At 49.6% G+C, this 21,698-nt stretch overlaps 1 protein-coding gene across 1 annotated transcript in view; it reads left to right on the top strand.

Annotated features, from left to right (window-relative positions):
- The first annotated feature begins 993 nt into the window (after positions 1 to 993).
- LOC102268389 (epididymis-specific alpha-mannosidase-like) overlaps positions 994 to 21,698 on the top strand; it is a 42,062-nt gene continuing 21,357 nt past the window's right edge. The window contains exons 1-7 of the mRNA XM_070371905.1: positions 994 to 1,080; positions 1,552 to 1,606; positions 2,795 to 2,967; positions 3,356 to 3,444; positions 4,216 to 4,393; positions 10,552 to 10,750; positions 13,860 to 14,050. Coding sequence (XP_070228006.1) covers positions 994 to 1,080; positions 1,552 to 1,606; positions 2,795 to 2,967; positions 3,356 to 3,444; positions 4,216 to 4,393; positions 10,552 to 10,750; positions 13,860 to 14,050 — 972 coding nt within the window. The remainder of the gene's footprint in view (positions 1,081 to 1,551; positions 1,607 to 2,794; positions 2,968 to 3,355; positions 3,445 to 4,215; positions 4,394 to 10,551; positions 10,751 to 13,859; positions 14,051 to 21,698) is intronic.

Below are 21,698 nucleotides of genomic sequence, written 5' to 3' on the forward strand. Positions count from 1 at the left end.
ATGGCATGTCATATTGATTGATTTGTCTCTTGTGTGATGGTGATATTCTGTATATTGGAGAATCCTTGCACCCCTGAGATAAAGTCTACTTCATCATGAAGTATGATCTTTTTAATGTGTTGTTCGATTCAGTTGGCTAGAATTTTGTTGAGTATTTTTACATCTATTTTCACCAGTGATATTGGCATGTAAGTTTCTTTTTTGTGCCATCTTTGTCTGGTTTTGTTATCCGGGTGATGGTGGCCATGTATAATGAACTGGGATGATTTTTTCCTGTGCAATTTTCTGGAAGAGTTTGAGCAGGATAGGTAACAGCTGTTTTCAAAACTTTTGACAGAATTCGCCTGTGAAGTTCTCTTGCCCTGGGTGTTTCTCTGTTGGAAAATTTTGTGAATACAGTTTTGGGAATCTGTGCTTGTGACTGGCCTGTTCATATTTTCTATTTCTTTCTGGTTCAGTTTTGGAAAGGAGTATTTTTCTAAGAATGTGTACATTTCTTCCATGTTATCCATTTTATTGGCATATATTTCCTCATAGTAGTCTCTTATGATCTTTTGTATTTCTGTGTTGTCTGATATAACTAATTTTTCATTTTCAATTTTATTGATTTGAATCTTTCTATTATTTTTGATAAGTCTGGCTAATGATTTATCAATTTTGTTTAGCTTCTCCAAGAATCAGATTTTTGTTGTATTGATCTTTCCTATTGTCTATTTCTTTTTTTTTCATTTATCTGCTCTGATGTTTATGATTTCTTTCCTTCTACTAACTTTGGGGGGGTTTTGTTCTTCTTTTCTGTTGCTTTAGTGCAAAGTTAGATTGTGTATTTGATGGTTCTCTTGTTTCTTGAGGTAGGCTTGTATTGGTATAAACCTCCCTTTTAGCACTGCTTTTACTGCATCCCATAGGTTTTGAGTCACTGTGTTTTCATTCTCCTAGGTCTTGATAAACACTCTCGAGACTTAGTTTTAGATAGAATATCTCAATGGGGGAATGGCGGTTTTCCCAGCAGCTCAGAGGACAGGACGAGCTGAGTGTGGGCATCAGGCCCTGGGGATGCGAGCTCATCCTCTCCCTGAGGTGACACTTCTCAGCTGGGATTCTCAGCAGAGGCCTGGAAGAGAGGTGGGACACAAAAGGGTGCCCCCAGTGACCCCATCCTCTGAGAGGGAGCCCAGCTCAGGTCACATGGGGGCTGGGGCTCCCATAACTGCAGTGACAGAAGCAAATGTCCCCAAGAGGGAAGGACACGCCTGGGGCAGTCCTGAGAGGACCCTGCTGTCCTGGTTATTCCTGCCCCAGCTCTCGGCCTGTGCCCACCCCCTCCCCCTCCCAATACCAGTAATCCCCTGTCTCCTGGGTGCCCCTCTGTTCCACCTCCCTGCTTCTCTCTGACTCCTCCTCAGCAGAGTTAAAAACTGCTTAACATTCTCCTGAGGAGGAAGGAAGCAGGTCTCTCCAGCTGAGGCGGAGACCACAATTCCAGTGTCCCCTTGGCCTCTCGGGCACCTTGGCCCCTGCACTCTTGCCCCGCCCTCCATTACTGGGCAGGGAGGTCTTGACCTGGTCTTTGTGCTCATTAGGACGCTGGTTCAGCTGCAAGAAGGTGACTGAGTGACAGTGACTCAAGCAAGAGGGAAGGTTACTTCTCTCAGCGAGGGGGTGGGGCATGGAGTCTACACTGAGGGCTGTTCTGGGCCATCAGGGGTCACTGCTCCACAGAGTAATGAGGCTTCCAGTAGCTGGTGTGTTTTGCTCTGCCACCCCACAGGGTGTCCCTGTCTTCCTTGCATGGCTGAAGGTGCCTCACCCCCCTGGAATATCATCTCAGTTGGGAAGGGGAGGGGAATGAAGGGAAGAGGGCAGTGCATCCTCGAAAAGGTGACCCTGAACTACCTTCATCACTTCTGGGCACATCCACTGTTCAGAACCTCATCACGTGGTCTGTCATCCTCAGGAGGCAGGGGAATGCAGGCTCCTGCCGGGAGTCTATTACCCTGTCCTAATTAGGAGGGGCTGTGTGGTTCTGTTCCTAAAAGGCAGAGGGGAGAGTATATGTTGGGCAAAGATTAATTGTTTTATGCATTAATCACCTGTTCATCTGGACCTCAGGAAGATTTTCTAACAGTGTTGAAAAAACCTGAGGTACACTGAGCTGTCATTAAGATATTTACTGCTTCCTTACAAAGAAGGGGGAGGATTTAGGGACGGATTCTGCAGCCCACTGATGTTTCTCATATTCTCATATCCTCTCCCACATGATCACAGAATGGCTGCTACAGCTCCAGTCATCAGGAAAGAAAAGGGGTACAAGGGGACATTGCTTGCTGAATCTTCTTAAAATAGAAAATGTGTGAATTCTTGCCCTGAAACTCAAGCCAGTTAAGCCCATACATCTTTTCAGCTATAACTATTTGCATGCCCACTTCTAGTTCCCACAGAGGTGGAGAAAACAAGAATCAGGCAGAGGTGGGTGATCTTTCCATGACCTGTGGGACCAGTGCTAAGTCATCCCTTGGGTCTGGGTCAATATTCCCTGACTGAAGTGAGGATTCTGAGTGTGGAATTAGGGGACATCAGACCTGCCCTCCTCAGGCAGATGATATGGGGACAGGGTGTGCCCTTCACAGATTGCTGAACCCCCATCTCAGACCCCCATCCCCAAGTCTTCCGCCTCTTCTCCAGCTGCTCCTCCTTGGTCTCCTCTGCTTCCTGCACCTCCTCTGCTGCTCCCACTGGTCCCTGAGTTCTCAGAGCCCACCCCAAGTCCAACCGCCTGGCTGTCTCTTTGCAGAAGGACACGGCTTTCTCTATGAAACATTTGGGGTCCGGCCACAGTTCTCCTGGCAGGTGGACCCGTTTGGTGCATCCTCCACGACCCCCACCCTCTTTGCCCTGGCGGGCTTCAATGCCCACGTCATCTCCAGGATCGACTACGACCTGAAGGAGGCCATGCAGGATAACCGGGTGAGTGGTGAGCCGCATCTACTCAGCCACTTTCTCACCATCAGAACTGAAAAAAGCAGCAGTACCTTTAGTAATAGTGATGAGCTCCCGGTGTCTGCAGGCATTCAAGCCGAGTTACAGACAGCCTGGATGGCAGGTCCTGACAGAGAGTCCTGCCCTGAGGAGGGTCAGATGAAGGTGCAGACAGGCACCATCTGGAGGGCCGATTCCTCCGCCTCCTGTGGCTTTGGGAGGTCAGGGCGAATCTTGAGGAGGGGGCAGCAGAGGAGGATCTTGACCTGAACCCCTGAGAGCAACGGGGGCGGCGAGGAGACTCAGGCGGGGCCTGGGGGGGAGCTGGCAGCCGTGTCACCCCTGTGCCCTCACTCCCTTCCCTCTGGGTTTGCAGCAGCTGCAGTTCGTGTGGCGAGGGTCCAGATCCCTGTCGGCACAACAGGAAATCTTCACACACGTCCTGGACCAGTTTGGCTACTGCTCGTGAGCACCTGCCTCGGGCCAGCCCCCATCCCAGCTCCCTCCCTGAGGACCACCTCAGGCACGCCCCTCATGGCCAGCCCTGAGGGCACGCACTGAGCACCCATCTTACAGAAAGAACAACTGAGGCCTGGACATGCGCAGTAGCAGCTGTAGGGCAGCTGCACTGGGCTCAGAAGGCAGCACCAAGGCCTCCGTGTCCTCAGTCTCCCTGGGTCTGAGGATTTTGTAATACTGCTCTGTCTTTATATAGAATTTTGTGATTCTGTTCATCACGATGTTTTTTGCTTTTTTTTTTTTTTATTTGAAAAGTGTGAAAATCTCATTAAATTGTTACTGAGATTTTTACAAGTGCGCAGTTTTGTGTGAAGGCAAGTATCTCAGTTGCCTCATTCTGGTCCCAGCCCTGCTCGGGGTTCTTGGAATCAGAACTGAAGGGCACAAGGATGACCTAAAGAATGAGTGATCGCATGAATTGCTCCTGATCCACGTGAAGGAAGTGGGGCCCAGAGGTTGTGGGCTCCACGGAACAGCTGAAAAAATATGGGCTTGTAGGGTCACGTGCCCAAGGTCCTGCAGGGCTGAAAGGTGATGCCTTCTGTCCACTCAGCTCTCATCTGCCCACCACCGCCCTCTGCCCTCTGATGGGAGACAGAGGCCCCGAGCCAGGTCTGCAGGCATAGTTGCTCTGGCCTTGCTGAGTCTTCCCGACCTCCTAGGTCTCGGGCTGCTGCCCTTCTCAGGGCTGGTCCCTAACACTTGTTTCTCTCTCAGTGAGGGATTTTACTGGGATGGCGACCCAGTCTTCCCAGGTCCACCCAAGAATGGCCTGTACCCCTTCATGGAAATCCCTGTCACTGAGGACACCATCCCAAGCTTTACCAATCTCCTGGTGAACAACGTGTTGGCTCGAGCCACCTGGTTCCGGACACCACACATCCTCTGGCCCTGGGTAAGTGGGGGTCCCTGGCCCTGATCGCTCAACTCTGCACAAGGGCTGCTCTCATGTGTCCCACCCCAGCAGCCGGGTCCACCCCAGGATGGTGTGTCCTGTTCTAATCAGGCCAGTGTCCATCCAGACAGTGGGCCATCCCAGCTCCGGCTCAGTCCTCCTTCCCTGCACCCCGAGTCCTCACCCAGTCTACCAGCTCCTCACCCCACCCTGGATCACCCCAACAACCTCTGCCTCCAATGCAGCCCCTGCCCCACGCAGGCTCCAGCCTCTCCCCAGCTCTCCCCTCCTTTCTCCTTCTCAATGCTGGGAGCAGAGGCTTCGGCCTGAATCCTGGCTTCCTACTCAGGGGCTGTGGGACTGGGAACACTCTGAGCCTCACTTTCCTCATCTGTGAAATGGGGATGATGACAGGACCTGCTCCATAGGCTGGATCTGAGGTCAAGTGGGAAAGACACCCCAGGGGACAGTGCCTGATGTTATGTCGTCACTGCTAAACTGTAGGGAGCACCCCGTTCTATGGGATGCATGTGTATCCTCCATTTCCTCTGCCCACTGGGCATAGGGGCAGGCCCTATGGTGTCCTGTCTACTCATAAGGGACTGAGAGCCAGAGAGGTTAGGGAATCTCCCTGAGGCCACATAGGTGCTTAGCAGGGCAGCTAAGAAAGTGGAATTTGTGCTCAGAGCCGTCAGAAAAGCTCCCGAGCGAGAACGCACGTGTGCACGCTCCCGCACTCAGCATGCTGCACGTTACGTCCTCATGACGTGTTTTTCAGATGGAAACATAACTTCTGACCTCTGTCAAGCATTTAGCCTACCCTGCAGCCCCTGTCTTTGGATCTACCCATATGTTCTCTCCATACATGAAGCTATTTTCCACATACTTTCTGTTTTCCTTTCATTCACGTATACCTGAGACCATATAGTATTTCATCTTTCTCTGTCTGACTGGTTTCCTGAGCATAGTGCCCTGAAGTTTCATCCATGCTCTTGCAAACGGCAGGATTTCCTCTTTTTATGGTGAATAATACTGTGTACATATATAACATTTTCTTGATCTCGTCGTCCACTGATGCACATGTAGGTTGATTCCATATTTCTTGCCGATTATAAATACAGCTGCAGTGAACATAGGGTTGCAGAAGTCCTTCCAAGTTAGTGTTTTTGTTCTCTTTGAATAAATACAGAGAAGCGGGGAGACTGAATCACGTGGCAGCTCTATCATTCGTTTTTCGAGGAACCTCCACACTGCTTTCCATAATTGCTGGAACAATTTACTTTTAAATCAAAAGTGCGTGAATGTTTACATTTCTCCTTATCCTGATGTACATTTGTTGTTTCTTTTCACTTAGACAATAGCCGTCGTAACAGGTGTGAGGTGGTACCTCTGTGTGGTTTCGATTTGTTCAGCATCTTTTCCTGTGTCTGTTGGCATCTTCATGTCTTCTCAGACAAATATCTATTCAGGACCTCTGCCTATTTTTTACCTGGATCGTTTTCATCATTACTACTGATCTATATGTGTTCTTTTTATATATTGTGTATTATGCCTTTCCAGATTTATGACTTGCAAATGTTTCATTTCATGGAAGTGAAAGTGAAGTCGCTCAGTCGTGTCCGACTCTTTGTGACCCCATGGACTGTAGCCTACCAGACTCCTCTGTCCATGGGATTTTCCAGGCAATAGTACTAGAGTGGATTGCCATTTCCTTCTCCTGGGGATCTTGCCAACCCAGGGATCGAACCCAGGTCTCCTGCATTGTAGGCAGACGCTTTACCATCTGAGCCACCAGGGAAGTCCATTTCATAGGCTGTCTTTATTTATGAAGTTTCTTTGCTGTGCAGAAGCTTTTAGTTTGATGTAGTCTTATTATTCTCTGTGTTCCTTTTCCATGTGATGTCAAATCCAAAAACTCATCATCAAGATTGATGATGAGGAATTTACAGTGTATGTTTTCTTCTGGAAGCCCTTATAGTTCCAGGAGTTACAATCAAGTCTTCAATTAGCTTGACTTACTGTTTGAGTACAGTGTCAGGCAGTGGTCCAACCTCATTCTACACCTGAGGATGTGCAGTTTTCATAAGACCATTTCTGGTAGAAGACGTCCTTTCCCAGTTTATATTCTTGCCCTTTGCTTTAGTGTAATTACCATACACACATGGCTTTGTTCCTGAGCTCTCTATTCTATCCCATTGATCTATCTGTATCTTTTATTGTCTACTATTTAGATTGCTATGACTTTGCAGTGAACTCTGAAATCAGGGTGTACGATGCTTCTAGTTTTGTTCTTACTAAAGATTGCTCTGACCACTCATGGTCTTTGTGGTTCCCATAAATTTCAGGATTGGTTGTTCTATTTGTGTGAAAAACATCATTGGAATTTTAAAAGGTTTTGCCTTGAATCTTTAGATTGCTTTGGAAAACGCAGCCCTCCTCTTGCAGTCACGAGCTCAGAATATTTTCCCACTTAACTTGTGTCTTCCTCCATTTTGATCATCACAGTGTCATCTAGTTTTCAGTGTGCAAGGCTGTCACCTGCTCCGTGAAATGTATTCTTAGGCATTTTACCTTTTTTTAATTTTTTTTTTATTTTTTAACTTTACAGTATTGTATTGGTTTTGCCATATATCAACATGAATCCGCCACAGGTATACACGTGTTCCCCAACCTGAACCCTCCTGCCTCCTCCCTCCCCGTACCATCCCTCTGGGTCGTGCCAGTGCACCAGCCCCAAGCATTTTGCCTTTTTCATGTAACTATCAAGAGGACTGTTTCCTTCATTTCTCTTTCTGATGGTTTGTTGTTAGCATGTGGAAACACTAATCAGCAGGTGATTGTGTCTGTTGATATTTTATCCTGCAACTTTACTGCTGTTATTCATTTAAGACCAGCACGGCCACTATGGACAACAGTGTGGAGACTCCTTAAAAGCTGGAAATAGAACTGCCATGCTGCTGCTGCTGCTGCTGCTAAGTCGCTTCAGTCATGTCCGACTCTCTGCGACCCCATAGACGGCCTCCTACCAGGCTCCTCTGTCCCTGGGATTCTCCAGGCAAGAACACTAGAGTGGGTTGCCATTTCCTTCTCCAAGAACTGCCATATGACCCAGCAATCCCAGTACTGGGCATACACACCAAGGAAACCATAACTGAAAGGGACACGTGTACCCCAGTGTTCATCGCAGCACTGTTTACAATAGCCAAGACATGGAAGCAACCTAGATGTTCATCGGCATATGAATGGATAAGAAAGCTATGGTACATATATACAATGGAATATTACTCAGCTATTAAAAAGAATGCATTTGAATCAGTTCTAATGAGGTGGATGAAACTGGAGCCTATTATACAGAGTGAAGTAAGCCAGAAAGAAAAACACCAATACTGCATACTAACACATATATATGGAATTTAGAAATATGGCAATGATGACCCTATATGTGAGACAACAAAAGAGACAGATGTATAGAACAGTCTTTTGGACTCTATGGGAGAGAGCAAGGGTGGGATGATATGGGACAATGGCATTGAAACCAGTATATTATCATATGTGAAATGAATTGCCAGTCCAGGTTCGATGCATGATACAGAATCCTCAGGGCTGGTGCACTGGGATGACCCAGAGGGATGGCATGGGAAGGGAGGTGGGAGGGAGGTTCAGGATGGGGAACACGTGTACACCTGTGGTGGATTCATGTCAATGTATGGCAAAACCAATACAATATTGTAAAGTAATTAGCCTCCAATTAAAATAAATACATTGATATTAAAAAAATTTTTAAGATTTGTCTCTAGGGTTTTCTGTAGTCACTATTTTTATGACATCATTACAGCAGCTATTAGTGAGAATTTTATTTCTTCTGTTCTGATTTCCATGCTTTTTCACTACTAATTGCTGCAGCTCTGATTTATAATACCACATTAAATAAGTGGTGAGTGGGATCATCCTCATCTTTTTCCTGATCTCCCAGGAATAGTTTTACCTTTTCTTCCTTGAGTTGGTGTTAGCTGTCAGCTTGTCATGTATGGCCTCTACTATGTTGTAATTTTCATCCACACCCACTTTGAGGAGAATTTTTATCACAAATGGAATTTGAATTTTGTCTTATGCCTTTTCTGCATCTGTTGAGATGATCATATAATCTTTATCTCACATTTTCTCGTTGGTTGATTTGAGGATGTTGACTGATCCTTGCATTCCTGGAATAAATCCCTTGCATTCTGCTTTATGATGATGCAATATTGTCTTCAAGTATTGTTGATTTTGTTTGTTATTATATTGTTGAGGATTTTTGCATCTATGTTCCTAGGATATATTCAGCTATAATTTTCTTTTCTTGAGGCTTCTTTGCCTGGTTTGGTGTCAGGGTAGTCTTGGCGTTGTAAAATTATATTGAAAACTTTCAGTCCCCTTCTAGTTTGTAAAAGAGACTAACAAGGATCTGTATTCCTGAATCCTTGATGGCAATACCAGACCCGCTTACCTGCCTCCTGAGAAATGTGTATGCAGGTCAAGAGCAACATTTAGAACTGGACATGGAACAATGGACTGGTTCCAAATTTGGAAAGGAGTAAATCAAGGCTGTATATTGCCACCTTGCTCATTTAACTTATATAAAGAGTACATCATGCAGAATGCCAGACTGGATGAAGCACAAGCTGGAATCAAGATTGCTGGGGGAAATATCAGTAATTTCAGATATGCAGATGGCACCACCCTTATGGAAGAAGTGAGGAATTGAGGAGCCTCTTGATGAAACTGAAAGAGGAGAGTGAAAAAGCTGGCTTAAAACTCAACATTCAAAACACTAAGATCATGGCATCTGGTCCCATCACTTCATGGCAAAGAGATGGGAAACAATGGAAACACTGAAGGACTTTACTGTATTGGGCTCCAAAATCACTGCAGATGGTGACTGCAGCCATGAAAATAAAAGATGCTTGATTCTTGGGAGAAAAGTTATCACCAACTTAGAAAGCATATTAAAAAGCAGAGACATTCCTTTGCCAACAAAGGTTCATCTAGTCGAAGCTATGGTTTTTCCAGTAGTCATGTATGGATATGAGAGTTGTACCATAAAGAAGGCTGAGCACCGAAGAACTGATGCTTTTGAACTGTGGTGTTGGAGACAACTTTTGAGATTCCCTTGGACTGCAAGGAGATCAAACCAGTCAATAGTAAAGGAAATCAGTCCTGAATATTCATTGGAAGGGCTGATCCTGAAGCTAAAACTCCAACACTTTGGCCACCTGATGCGAAGACCTGACTCATTGGAAAAGACCTTCATGCTGGGAAAATTTGAAGGCAGGAGGAGAAGGGGATGACAGAGGAGGAGATGGTTGAATGGCATCACCAACTCGATGGCATGAGTTTGAGTAAACTCTGGGAGTTGGTGATGGGCAGGGAAGCCTCGTGTGCTGCAGTCCATGGGGTCTCAAAAAGTTGGACACAACCGAGTGATTGAACTGATTGAACAAGGATTTGTATAAATTCTTCAACATTCGATAGACATCACTGCTGAATGTTGATCTTTGCTTTCTTGAGAAGTATTTGGATCCTGGTTCAGTTTGGTTCTAGTATCCATTTGTTCAGGCTTTCTATTTACACATAATTCAGACTGGGCAGGTTATGTATTTCCAGGAATTTATCTGTTTTTCTACTTTGACATCTTTCTGAGGACGGGATTAAGGTCAGTAAATTCAAGCAAGCCATTCTGTTTTTTATTCTTGTTTAGTATCTCATCATAATCAAGGTTATTGATACCTAAGAGCAGTGCTGGGATTTAAGAAATTGTCAGGAAACGGAATCTGGCAGACACAGAAAACCAAAACCTAAATCATCTCACTTACGTGGAATTTTACAAAATCAGTCTCATACAGAAAGAGATCAGATTTTGGCAGCCAAAAGCGGCCCTGGAGAGTGTGCAGAATTGGGGGAATGTTGTGAAAGGGTACAAACCTGCAGCTGTAAGACAAACCAGTGCTGGGGAATCACCCTCAACATGGCAGAGAGGCAGACACAGCCCGCACAGGGCCCGGGATCCGTGCCCGCCGCGGGGAGTGTGGGCGGTCATGGGGGTAAGAGGGGCTCTCCCCGTGCAGGCTGGGCTCTGCACCCAGAAGGACAGGACGTTGCTTCTGTCCCCGGGCCTGCAGGGATGTGACAGGCAGTTCTTCAACGCCTCACTGCAATTCACCAACATGGACCGTGTAATGGAGGAAGTCAACAAGTTCACAGACAAGCACGGCATCCGGATGAAGTACGCCTCGCTCGGCAACTACTTCCGGGCTGTGCATGCGCACCGGCTCTCCTGGAAGGTCCGAGACCACCAAGACTTCCTGCCTTATTCCTCAGGTAGGAGCCGCTGGTTGGGGAGCAGGGAGGGATTCGGTGCCAGGGAGGAAAGGGGCCCCCAACTCAGTGCCTGCTCAGGCTTCTGCTTGGAGCCTGCTAGGGGCCCTGGGGGAGGTACAGGCCCTGACCCTCCTTCCTGACCCCCTCCACACTCTGCCCGCTTCCTAGCTCCCGGAGCCTCTCACGCTGTCCACATGCAGCAGGTCCCGTCTCTGCCTTTTATTGCAGTGCTGCCGGAAGGACTGCCCCGTGCCCACCTCCTCTTCCTGCAAAGTCCCAGTTGTCCTGTAATGTCACCTCCTCTGATCCCCAGGTGGTGCTTGTGGTAAAGAACCCACCTGCCAATGCAGGAGACACAGGAGATGCAGGTTGCATCCCTGGGTAGGGAAGATCCCTCAGAGGAGGAAATGGCAACCCACTCCAGGATTCTTGCCTGGGAAATCCCATGGACAGAGGTGGGCTACAGTCCGTGGGGTCGCAGAGTTGGACAGGACTGAGCATGCATGCATGCATGTCACCTCCTCCAGGAAGCCTTTCCTGACCTTAAGTCTAGATCGGGTGTCTCCTCTTCCCCTCAGGGTCCCACTTTTCACCTATTGCCACAGAGTCATTAGTGGGCACAATAATGCCCACGTCTCCCACAAGCCTGTGTCCTGGAGGCCAGGACAGGTTTGGCTGCGGCCAGCAAGGCTCAGAGTGAAAGGTCATGGAGTGAGCCTTGTGCTGGGTTGTGTGCACTGTGGAACCACTCTGTGTCAGGAGAGGGGGGATGTTCATCTTGGTTAGCTCATCCAGTGTGAGAATGAAGTGAGATGAGAAGAGCCCTTAGCCTAGTGCCTGGGCCAGAGCCAGGGCTCAGCAGATGCAGCTTTTAACACTGACAGCAGCATCTCCATCCTGGGAGGCCAGGCTCCATCCTGGACATGCTGTGGGCACTCCGTGTTGAGGAAGCTAGCCCGGGGCCTGATTGCCCTGAAGGAAGCCCAGCATCAGCGTCTCTTCCAGGTCCAGCCCCACCCACCTCCAAGCGGACCCCCTTAGAAGGTCCAGCCCCGCTATCTGCAAGCCAGACAGGAATTATGCACACACAGCTTCCCACTGACAGCTGGGGAGGCAGAACGCCCTCCACACCCCAGTCCAGCCTTTGCTCAGGGCATCCGCGGGGGATGGCGTTGGCTAAGTTATTGAGTATCTGAAACTCTTACTGCATACAATGCCAGAATCCTTGAAGGATCCTTGTTGTCCTGCTCCCCTTTTCCAAAAAAAAAGAGGAGCTAAGGGGTATGGTCGTGGGAGGAGACTGTGGCCAGGACCCCATGAGCCAGGATTGCCCAGGGACCCTGATCAGGTCCTACTTCCCAGGCAGGTTTGCCCAGCTGTAGGTCCATGGTGGGATCACTCAGCAGGACAGGTCGTTTTAGAAGGGAGAGGTGAGGTGAGTGTCTGTCTCCATGGACAGTTAGGAGACACAGGCTCACAGCAGCATCCACTGGCTAAGCATCCTCCAGGGGACCAGGGTGCCTGAGCTGCGCCTCTCCAGGGCCTGTGCCCTGCCCGCCCTCACCATTTAGCAGGCACAGTGTCTCAGCAGGGCTGGCCCCAGGCGGTGACTCAGATGCTCACCTGGGTTGAGATCACAGCTCCTGCCCCCACGGGCTGGGTGGCTTTGGGTAAATGACGTCACCGCTCTGAGGCTTGGTTTTGTCATCCATGACATGGGTTCTCAGAGGACTGGAGGGAATCCCACATGGCAGTTCAAATACAACCACTTCCCTTCTCATTTCCTTTCCTTCCGAAGAGACAACAGGATGGGCCCCCAGCTGCAGGGCTGGTTCTGGGCTGGGTGCCACCCTGACTGCCCCAGATCTGGATTTGCAGTGCCTCTCCGGCCTTGGTCTTCTGCCTGAGTGGTGAGAAAGGGGAGCTACATATCTCTCAGGACACTTCCCTTGGGACCTCATCAGATTGGGGGAGGGCTGGCTCCTAGAGTAGATGAGAGGGGCTACCAGAATGTGGGCGGTGTCCCAATTGAGGTGGGTGTGACACTGCCGTGTGGGCGTGGTCACACTTGAGGTGGGAGGGGATAGAGGATGTGGGCGTGGTTACCAGGAGGCAGGAAAGAGTGTATGCTGAAAGGTCCAGTGAAAAGCGAGGTGGGTGTGGCTACTTAGCCTCCCTCTAGAGAGGCACTATTTAATCAGAGACTAAAGTTCAAGGAGGAGACTTGGTCCTGATCTGAGCACAGGGTTATCTTGGTAGCTTTGTCTAGTTGGGTCCCTGCTTAGAGCTGAGGCTGTGGTGAGCCAGTGCCTGACCTGTGTGCTCAGCTTCCGGGAGGAGCTGTGGAGGGTCCCTGTGTCTCCCCCCTCAGATTGTAGCCTTTCCCAGGTCCTCCTGGCTTCCCTTCCTTGTCTAGCCAAGGTCCTCTGAGGGAAGAACAGAGAATGGAGGCACAACCCAGCCTGGGGAGGAGGCAGGAGGAGTGAACATTCGGGAACCCTGAACCACCTGCTGAGACACATCCCAGCCCCAAGGTGCTCAGACTCTTGCCCATTCCACCAGCCTCACACTCTTAGTCCAGGGTCAGGACCGTGGCTCCGGGGCTCTCACAGCTCCCACACCGCTGCCATCCTTCCCTGCTGAGCATCCAGAGAGAACTGCTGAAATGCATGCCTTCCGGGACCCACTTTTTCTCCAGAGGCACACAGGGGCTGCCAGCACTCCAGCACTTCCCCCTGGGTCCCTCAGCCCTCGCCGTCATCCCTCTCCCTCCTCCCCTGAGGTACTCAGGGCCTTTCCCCACAGGCCCTACCGAGGGTTCAGGTGCACACTGAATTCTTGTTGTCATCACAGTGCTTCAGCACTCGGGCCTCTCCAGGCCTGCCCCAGCCCAGCCTGTCCCTGCCAGCTGCCCAGCCATCCAGGAATCTTGTACCATTGCTGATCTGGCTGGGACAGGAGCCCTGAGATCACCCCCCTGACGTAGGCTGTGTCCCTGGGGACCCAGGCAGGTCTATCTCTGACCTCATCTTCCTCAGCATTTCCCAGATGAGGCTCAGGGGCCTCCATGGGCAGGACCTCACACCCACTACTGACCTTTTGCTTCTAGAAATATTTCATGCTTGGACCGGATTCTACGCCTCCCGAAGTGGTCTCAAGGGGCTGGCAAGGCGAGCCAGTGCTCTGCTGTATGCTGGAGAGTCCATGTTCACACGCTACGTGCTGTTGGCTCCCCACCGGTTCCTGGACCCGGCCTGGGGCCTGCAGCAGCTCCAGCAGCTCCGCTGGGCCGTCTCCGAGGTAACACAATGCCTCTCAGAGACAGGACAGGATTGGACCCTCCTGGGCTGTGTGCTTCTCCCTCCCTAGGTCAGCACACCTCCAAGTCCCTGGTCACTACAGGTCCACTTTACAGATGAGAATACTTAGGTTGCCTTGGTCACAAGACCTGTGCATGTTGAAGCTGCCCCAAGGCTAGGACCATGGCCTGCAAGGGTTCAGCTTGTGGTTCAGTGAGATTCAGAGCCAGATTACCCAGAGGGGAAAGGGCAAAGTGGAATAGCACTGATATCCAACAATCCAAGGCTGGGCTCAGTTCTGTGACCTCAGGCTGCTGAGTTCCCCTCTCTGAGCTTTGTTGCAGAAACCAGTGCTTGAGAAACCAAGCACCACACTCAGAGAGTTGGAGAAGTCAGGTTTACTATGCTGGCAGGCCTGGAGGAGTTGGCACTCTAAGCTGGGATCCCCAAAAAAGGGGTTACCGAGTTTTTAAACACGGACAGGAATGACTCTGTGGGTTTGCAGGGGCTGGGAGATTCCAAAGAGCAGGACAAAGGTGAGTGAGATAAGCTCCAGTTCCTAGTATTGTGAGTCCCCACTTTCTGAGACGGTGTGACCTGCGTGATCCAGACTTTGCAAGGAGCAAGCTGAATCACAGAGGCAGAAGGAGCAGGGGGTTATGTAAAACTTTACCTTATCCTCTGCATTCCCCCCTCTTGATGCTTCTGTCATTCCCTGTAGAAAGCATCATCTCGTGTTTCGGTAGGGTATTCAAAGCTCCCCTTTGTTTAGGGGGTATATTGAGCGATTACCATTGTAACTATGGATTCGGTTCGAGAGGTTATGAACTGGGTAATAGCACTGAGAATACAAGGACCAAACAAGAGCGGCACAAAGAACGTGAAGAGAGGACTGGCTTAAGGGCGGACCCACGATGTCCAGCTCCATATGTGGTTCCAGTGACCCCAGGAATTTGCTAGTTCCTCTCTCTTTTTCATCATTCATTCCCTTAGATATTAGGCCGTGTCCCTGACTATTCCTGATTGGTTTACATAAAAGCAGCAGTCTTTGTTCAAGAAGAGGCAGAGGCCTCCCTTTTCAGCTGTCAGTAAGTCTAGTCCTCTCCTATTCTGTAAAGCCACCTTAGCCAGGGAATCTGTTCGGTCCTGTAAAGCCACTAAGGATTTGGCTGCTCTCTCAGTGGTCTGTGAAGTCCCTGGATAGTGTATGGTAGGAGGAGGTTGATGAAACAATTCCTCCTATTCCCATACCTATTCCAGGAGTAATTTCCAGACCAACTAGTAGAGGCATAAACTGGATGGCCCTTTTTGAGCATGTCTTTGCTGCCAAAGGTGAGAGTCTGGCTGTTAGGGGCAATATTCATCGGCGGAGTGAGGAAAGCTAAGATGCAGATACGCATCCAACTGACTGGTAGGCATAAGTAAGCATCTTTCCCACAAAGAAAAGGCCTTGATAAGGGCAGCAGCATATCGTGTTTGTGGGAGGATGAGTGAGCCACTCACCTTTTAAAGTTTGATTACATTGGTCCCTGGCTAATTTGTCTACAGGTTCAGTTCCTGCATTATTTGTAAAGCATTCTGGAGCCTTCTGAGTTAGCTCAATTGTCCTTAAGACTGGCCCTTGTAAGGGTGAATATATAGGCGGTCCCATGGCTGTTGCGTTGTTCAGTGGTACTGGTGTACCTAAGTGCCGTGGCACTCCGTAGGATAAGCAAAGCCGGCAGTCCCTGACCAGCTGGGGGATGGTGTCTTTAAGAAGGCGATGGGTTGCACTGAGAAGCTGGTACAGATGCGGGTTTAAAGGGGAGTTAACTCTGTAACCTGAGTCACGCTGCCAAAGGACAGAGCCTGAGCGTTCAGGGCAAAGTTGCTCCGTGATTGTGTCTGTCTGCATTATTGTTCCTGTCCAGTAGGTTTTTCCATTTATTTGTAGACAGACACCTGTTCTCTTTTATTGCATCTGTGTGCTGTTTGGGGGTAAACGGAGGCACGGGGGCATGATGACAATGGCATGGCATCAGGATACCCCTGGGGCTTGGACCACCTGGTGGGGGAAAGGTAGCAGCAGTGGGGGGCATGAATGGAGAACATTTTCGGTGCCCAGGCCTCTGGATATACGTCACATGGTTAAGGCAGTAGGTGACCAGCCTATAGGATTGGCTATCTACACATTGTTCACGCTGATGATTAAGGACACAGTTTTCCAAGGGTTGACTGTAATGTTGACCGGTGCGTGATGGGTAAGGAACGGCACCATCTGTTACAGCAAGCGACAGAAAAGATTGCAAAGCAACCTGCACATAACAGATAACTGAACACTAGCAAAAGGTTTTCTCCCCGTCTTTGGGCTGTCATGGCTATAGCAACTGAGCCTATCATGAAGGGGGTCAGCTATACTGTGAGCGATTTAGTTAGTAGGGCGAATTGATCATAAGAGACATGATCTCTGAGGCTTCCCGCTACAGTGAGGTAACAGACAGCTAACTGCAGCTTCGGACCCAAATCCCAGTCCTGGAGTGCAACCAAAGCTAGTCCTGGAGCAAAGAACACAGCAATAACTCCAACCAGGGATACAGACCAAGGTTGACAATGAAAATCCATTGATATTTTGATAGCCAGATCCTCAGTCTTCCGCCAGGGAATGACCAGTCAGCTATCGGAGTGTGGCTGGAACAATCCTCAAACTTCTGCTCTGCATTGATTGGTCAGCTTCTGAAGTGACTAGAGCAGAGCTCAGCGAGCGCCCTTTGTGGGTGAGGGCCACTGTATTTGGAACCAGACCTTGAGGGGATTTTCCGAGTCCTGAATTGCTTTCCAGATGTCCTCGTCACAGGAAGCCACTGCCTTCTTGACTCTGGGGGTGGATCCAAGGCATGAAGTCTATAACTTTAACAGCAGTAGGTGTTGCCAGGACGACAGTGAGAGGGCCTGTCTGAACTTGTGGAAGTGGTTCTTTTTCCAGTCTTTAACCCATAGCTCATCTTTGGGCTGATAAGGATGAATCCAATTGCCCAAAGAAATGGGTGTCCTTTCTAAGGTTTCTTGGGCTATACGGTGGAAGACTTTTCCCAGAGCCTGGAAGTGTCAGTACATCTCCAGGCCAGCTGGTTGTTGGGGGTTTCCTTTGAGTTTTCCTATCCCTGGGGGCATTTTCCCATATAAGATCTCAAGAAGAGAATTGTCTGAGGACTGCAAGATACATCTGGCTCGGACTAAGGCTAGCGGTGACATGTCAACCCAAGATAAATGAGTCTCCTGACAGTGTTTAGCTAATGTAGTCTTGAGGGTGCCATTCATGCGTTCAACTTTCCCTGAGCTCTGTGACCTGTAAGTGGTGTGACCCTTCCATTCGATACCCAGTGTCCTGGATAAAGTTTGCATTATCTCAGACGCAAAAGCTGGCCCATTGTCAGACCCTAAGGACCGAGGCAGCCCGTATCTCGGGATTATGTCTCTTAGTAGGGCCTTGGACACTTCTCATGTCTGTCCAGTGCGTGTGGGGTGGCTTCAGCCCATCCCTAGTAGGTGCAGACTGCCACAAGTAAACACTAACAGCCCCTATACCGCTTGACTTCAGTAAAGTCCACTTCTAGATCTTCAAAGGGCAGAGTCCCAACTGTCTGCATCTCTGGGTTAGGTCTTGGTCCTTGGCTGGCGTTGTTTTGTGTACAAGTCACACCTCTAGTACTGATCTGGGCACACAGGGTTGGGAGCTTAAAATTGAAACAGTAGCAGCTCAGTAAGCTCTCCAGCACAGTTTTTCCTAAATGAGTTGTCTCATGATGTTGTTTTACCAGCTGGACTGCATGACTGCTGGGGACAGTGAGTTTTTGGTCTGGGAGCTTCCACCAGCCCTCCTTTGCTTTTATTCCTCCATCATTTAGAGCCCATTGGTCTTCTTACTTGGTGTATCTCGGGGATGGAGGCAATTCTGGTGCCAAGAGGACCTTAAAGGTTGCCTCAGGGTCGACTTTGGGGATTGGTTGGGTCGCCGCCTCCCTGACTGCCTGGTCAGCTGACCAATTTCCTTTGCTGATTGGATCAGTTCCTCGCTGATGGCCTTTACAATGGATGACTGCTATTTGGAAAGGCTTCCAGACTGCGTCTAACAACTAAAGGATTTCTTTTTTGTTTTTAATCTCCTTTCCCCCTCCTGTCAATAGTCCCCTTTCGTTATAAATGGCTTCATGTACACGTAGAGTATCCAAGGCATGCCTGGTATCAGTATAGGTGTTGACTCGTCTCCCTTTGGTGTGCCTTAGCGCCTGGGTGAATGCCCGTAGCTCAGCCTGTTGTGCTGACCACCCTTGTGGCAAGGCCTCGGCCTGCACTTTCTCGTCAACTGTTGTTACGGCAGAGCCTGCTTTGTGCTGCCCGTCTTGGATGAAACTGCCTTTGTCAGTGAGCAGTTCCAGCTCTGGGTTCTGGAGGGGGATGTCCATCAGGTCCAGCCTGCTCAAGCGAATTTCATCTATGACCTCCTTATAGTTATGGTCGGGGGTTCCCACTTACACAGGTAAAACTGTGGCGGAGTTCAGCGTCCGCACAGTCTCGAGTTGTACCTGTTTGTTTTCCCAGAGCAGTCCTTTATAGCAAATCATCCTGGAGTTGGTCAGCCACTTATGGCCCTGGCTGTTCATCAGGGCAGTAACAACCTGGGGAACCTTTGCTTTTATATTTTGTCCTAGAGTAAGCTTATCTGCTTCTCTGGCCAAAATCACAGTGGCAGCTAATGCCTGGAGGCATGGTGGCCATCCCACAGCCGCTGGATCCAGTCGCTTTTACAGGTATATGGCCGGGCGCTGCCATGACCTAACTGTTTGTGTGAGGAGCCCTGCTGCAGTGTGATTTTTCTCATGCACAAAGAGGTTAAAGTCCTGTGCCACATTTGGCAGCCCTAATGCAGGAACAGTGGTCTAGAGTCTCTTTATCTCCTTGAAGGCCTTTTCCTGTTAAGGGTGCAACTCCAGGGGATCCTTACCACTCTGTTGTGGCTTTCAACAAAGGCTTGGCAATTTCAGAGAAACTCAGTATCCATATCCAGCAGAATCCAGCCCCGAGGAACTCACAGACTTCTTTCTTGGTGTTCTGCCGAGGTAGTGAGCAGATGGCTTGCTTCCCCTCCTGTCCCAGTGCCTGATGCCCTTTTCAAATGACAAAGCCCAGGTACTTGACCTCCTGTGTACAGATCTGAGCCTTTTCCATGACACCTTGTACCCTGTGGTGGAGAGAAAAGCCAACAGGGCTTTGGTGCCTCTCCAGCAATCCCCTGGGTGGGACTGGCTAGCAACAGGACATACACATACTGGAGTAGTGTGCAGTTCAAAGTTTCTCTGCGAAAGGCAGCAAGGTCTTCAGCCAGGGCTTCACCAAACAGGTGAGTTTTTGAAGCCTTGTGGCAGCCGGGTCTAAGTCAGCTGTGCCTTCGTCCCAGTGTGTGGGTCTTCCCTTTCAAAGGCAAAGAAGGGCTGGCTGGCAGGCTGGTGAGAGCCAGAGCCAGAAGAATGTATCCTTGTGATCAAAGCAGGTGAACCAGCTTGCATGAGAGAGTAAGAGACTCAGGAGAATGTTGAGATTTGGGACCACGGGATGGTTGGTGATCACCACACTGTTGATGCCACAGAGGCCCTGGATGGGGCGGTAGTCATTCCCTCCTTTTTGACTGGTCAGAGTGGGGTGTTCCGGGGACACTGACATTCCATTAGGATCTCGGCATCTCGTGGGCACTGGCTGTGGTCCCAAATTCCCAGGCATGCCTCCCGTAGGTACTGGATATTGTTTCTAACAGGAGTGGCTCCTGGCCTCGGGTCCACTACAATGGGGGCATGGTTTGTGGCCAAACCTGGGGGCTCCTTCTCTGCCCAGACATCAGAGAATTCTATTAGCAAGCTTGGGGGATTTATTTTTTCCCTCCGTGAGTAGCAGAGACGCCATTCATCTTCCCTGGGCATAGTCATGGCCTTCATCAGAGCTGATTGGCTCCCCAGAGTGAGGCTCGTATGCTTTCCAGGAGCAAAGGTAATTTGTGCCCCCAGGTTTGTCAGTAAGTCTCTACCCAGCCAGGGAATGGGGCATTCAGGTAAGTAGAGAAATTCATGAGTCACCAGATGGCCCCCTAGCTGACACGAATGGGCCTTGCACAATGAGCAGGCTGCCATGTCCCTGTGGCCCCAACAGTAGTTGCTGTTCGGCCTGTGAGGGGAGCCAGAGGTGTGGTTTCCATGAAGTGTTCAGCTCCAGTATCTGCCACAAAAGTCATTGATTGGCTTCCTACTTTCACTGTGACCAGGGGCTCCCAAGGGCCCAGGATTAGTGAGCCCAGTCTTCTTTAGTCTGCTTTTGCTCCAGCCAGGCCAACAAGGTTTTTGACGGCCAGCTCAGGCTGGTGCCTTTCTTTTTGGGTTGACCGAACTTCTTTGACCCTTAGATGTCCCTCTGTGACGGTGGCACTCAATCCAGTGTCTAGTGTCCTTGCAATAGGTGCACTGGTCGTGGTGTAGAGGTGGTCTCTTCTTAGTTTCCCCTTTCCACAAGGGGACATTCTGTTTCACTTGATCTGAGCTCCTCAATGATGCTGCTAGCAGGGCTGCTCTCTGTTTCATTAATTTATCTGATTCTCATTGGGCTTCATGGTCTAGGTTCACGAAGACTTTATTTGCTACCTCCAGTAAATGTGAGGGATTCATCCCAGTGAAGCCTTCCGGCTTTTGGAGCTTTCGTTGGGTGTCTGCACAGGATTGAGCCACAAAGGAAGCATTAATCATTGGTTGATTCTCTATTGTCTCAGGGATGAACAGGTTGTATGTCCGGAATGCTTCACACAGTTTTTCATAGAAATTGGTGGGAATGTCATCTCCCTTTTTTGACTGTTGTTGTAATTTTGAACATATTGGTGGGCTTTTTGGCTCCTGCTTGAAATCCATGTAGAAAGGCATCACAGTAGCAACCCAGGGTTTCTTATCCTCCTCTGAAATTGAAATCCCAACCAGGCCTCATCTCTGGCATCACTTCTTGTGCCCATCCTTCTGCATCTAAGACCTCTGTGGACACTTGTCCTCGGAGCCATTTGGGGGCTTCTGTTGAGATGCATCACCTTTCTTCAGCGGTGAAGAGAGACGTAAGGGGCTGGTGACAGTCATCCCATGTAGGCTGATGGGTGTGGGAAATGGACCCTAGGAGGTCAATCATAGCTGGTGGTTTATCCGAGTACGCTGGGTTATGGTGTTTCCAGTTTAGGAGATCAGTAGGGCTGAAGGCTGGTGATAGAGGAGGGAGCGACCAGGCTGGACTGAGCCTCGTCCACTTGTTGAGGACCTTGAGTTTCTTGCAGTGGCGTCTCATGGGCGGTGGCCAGCTGGTTAGACTGTTTGGCTGAGCGGAGCTGCTTCCCTACTGGCTCAGGGCTGGTGTCTTGCTCATGAGGTGCTGCGGGGGATGTGGAGGGAGGTGGACTGTCTGGCAATGGGTCTGGCGCTGACTGTGCCGGGGCATCTGGAGTCCGGGGAAGGTATGGCAGGGGCAGTCATGGGTCTTCCACTGGATCTCCCTGGAATATATATTTTTTCTCTTCTTTCTTTTTCTGAGTTCTGGTTGGGGAACAAATACCCTACTCTGTCCCTATCTGTTCATGCAAAATCTTGCCCATGGGG

The sequence above is a fragment of the Bos mutus genome, chromosome 6 (genome assembly GCF_027580195.1).
Source record: "Bos mutus isolate GX-2022 chromosome 6, NWIPB_WYAK_1.1, whole genome shotgun sequence".
NCBI classification, from domain to species: domain Eukaryota; kingdom Metazoa; phylum Chordata; class Mammalia; order Artiodactyla; family Bovidae; genus Bos; species Bos mutus.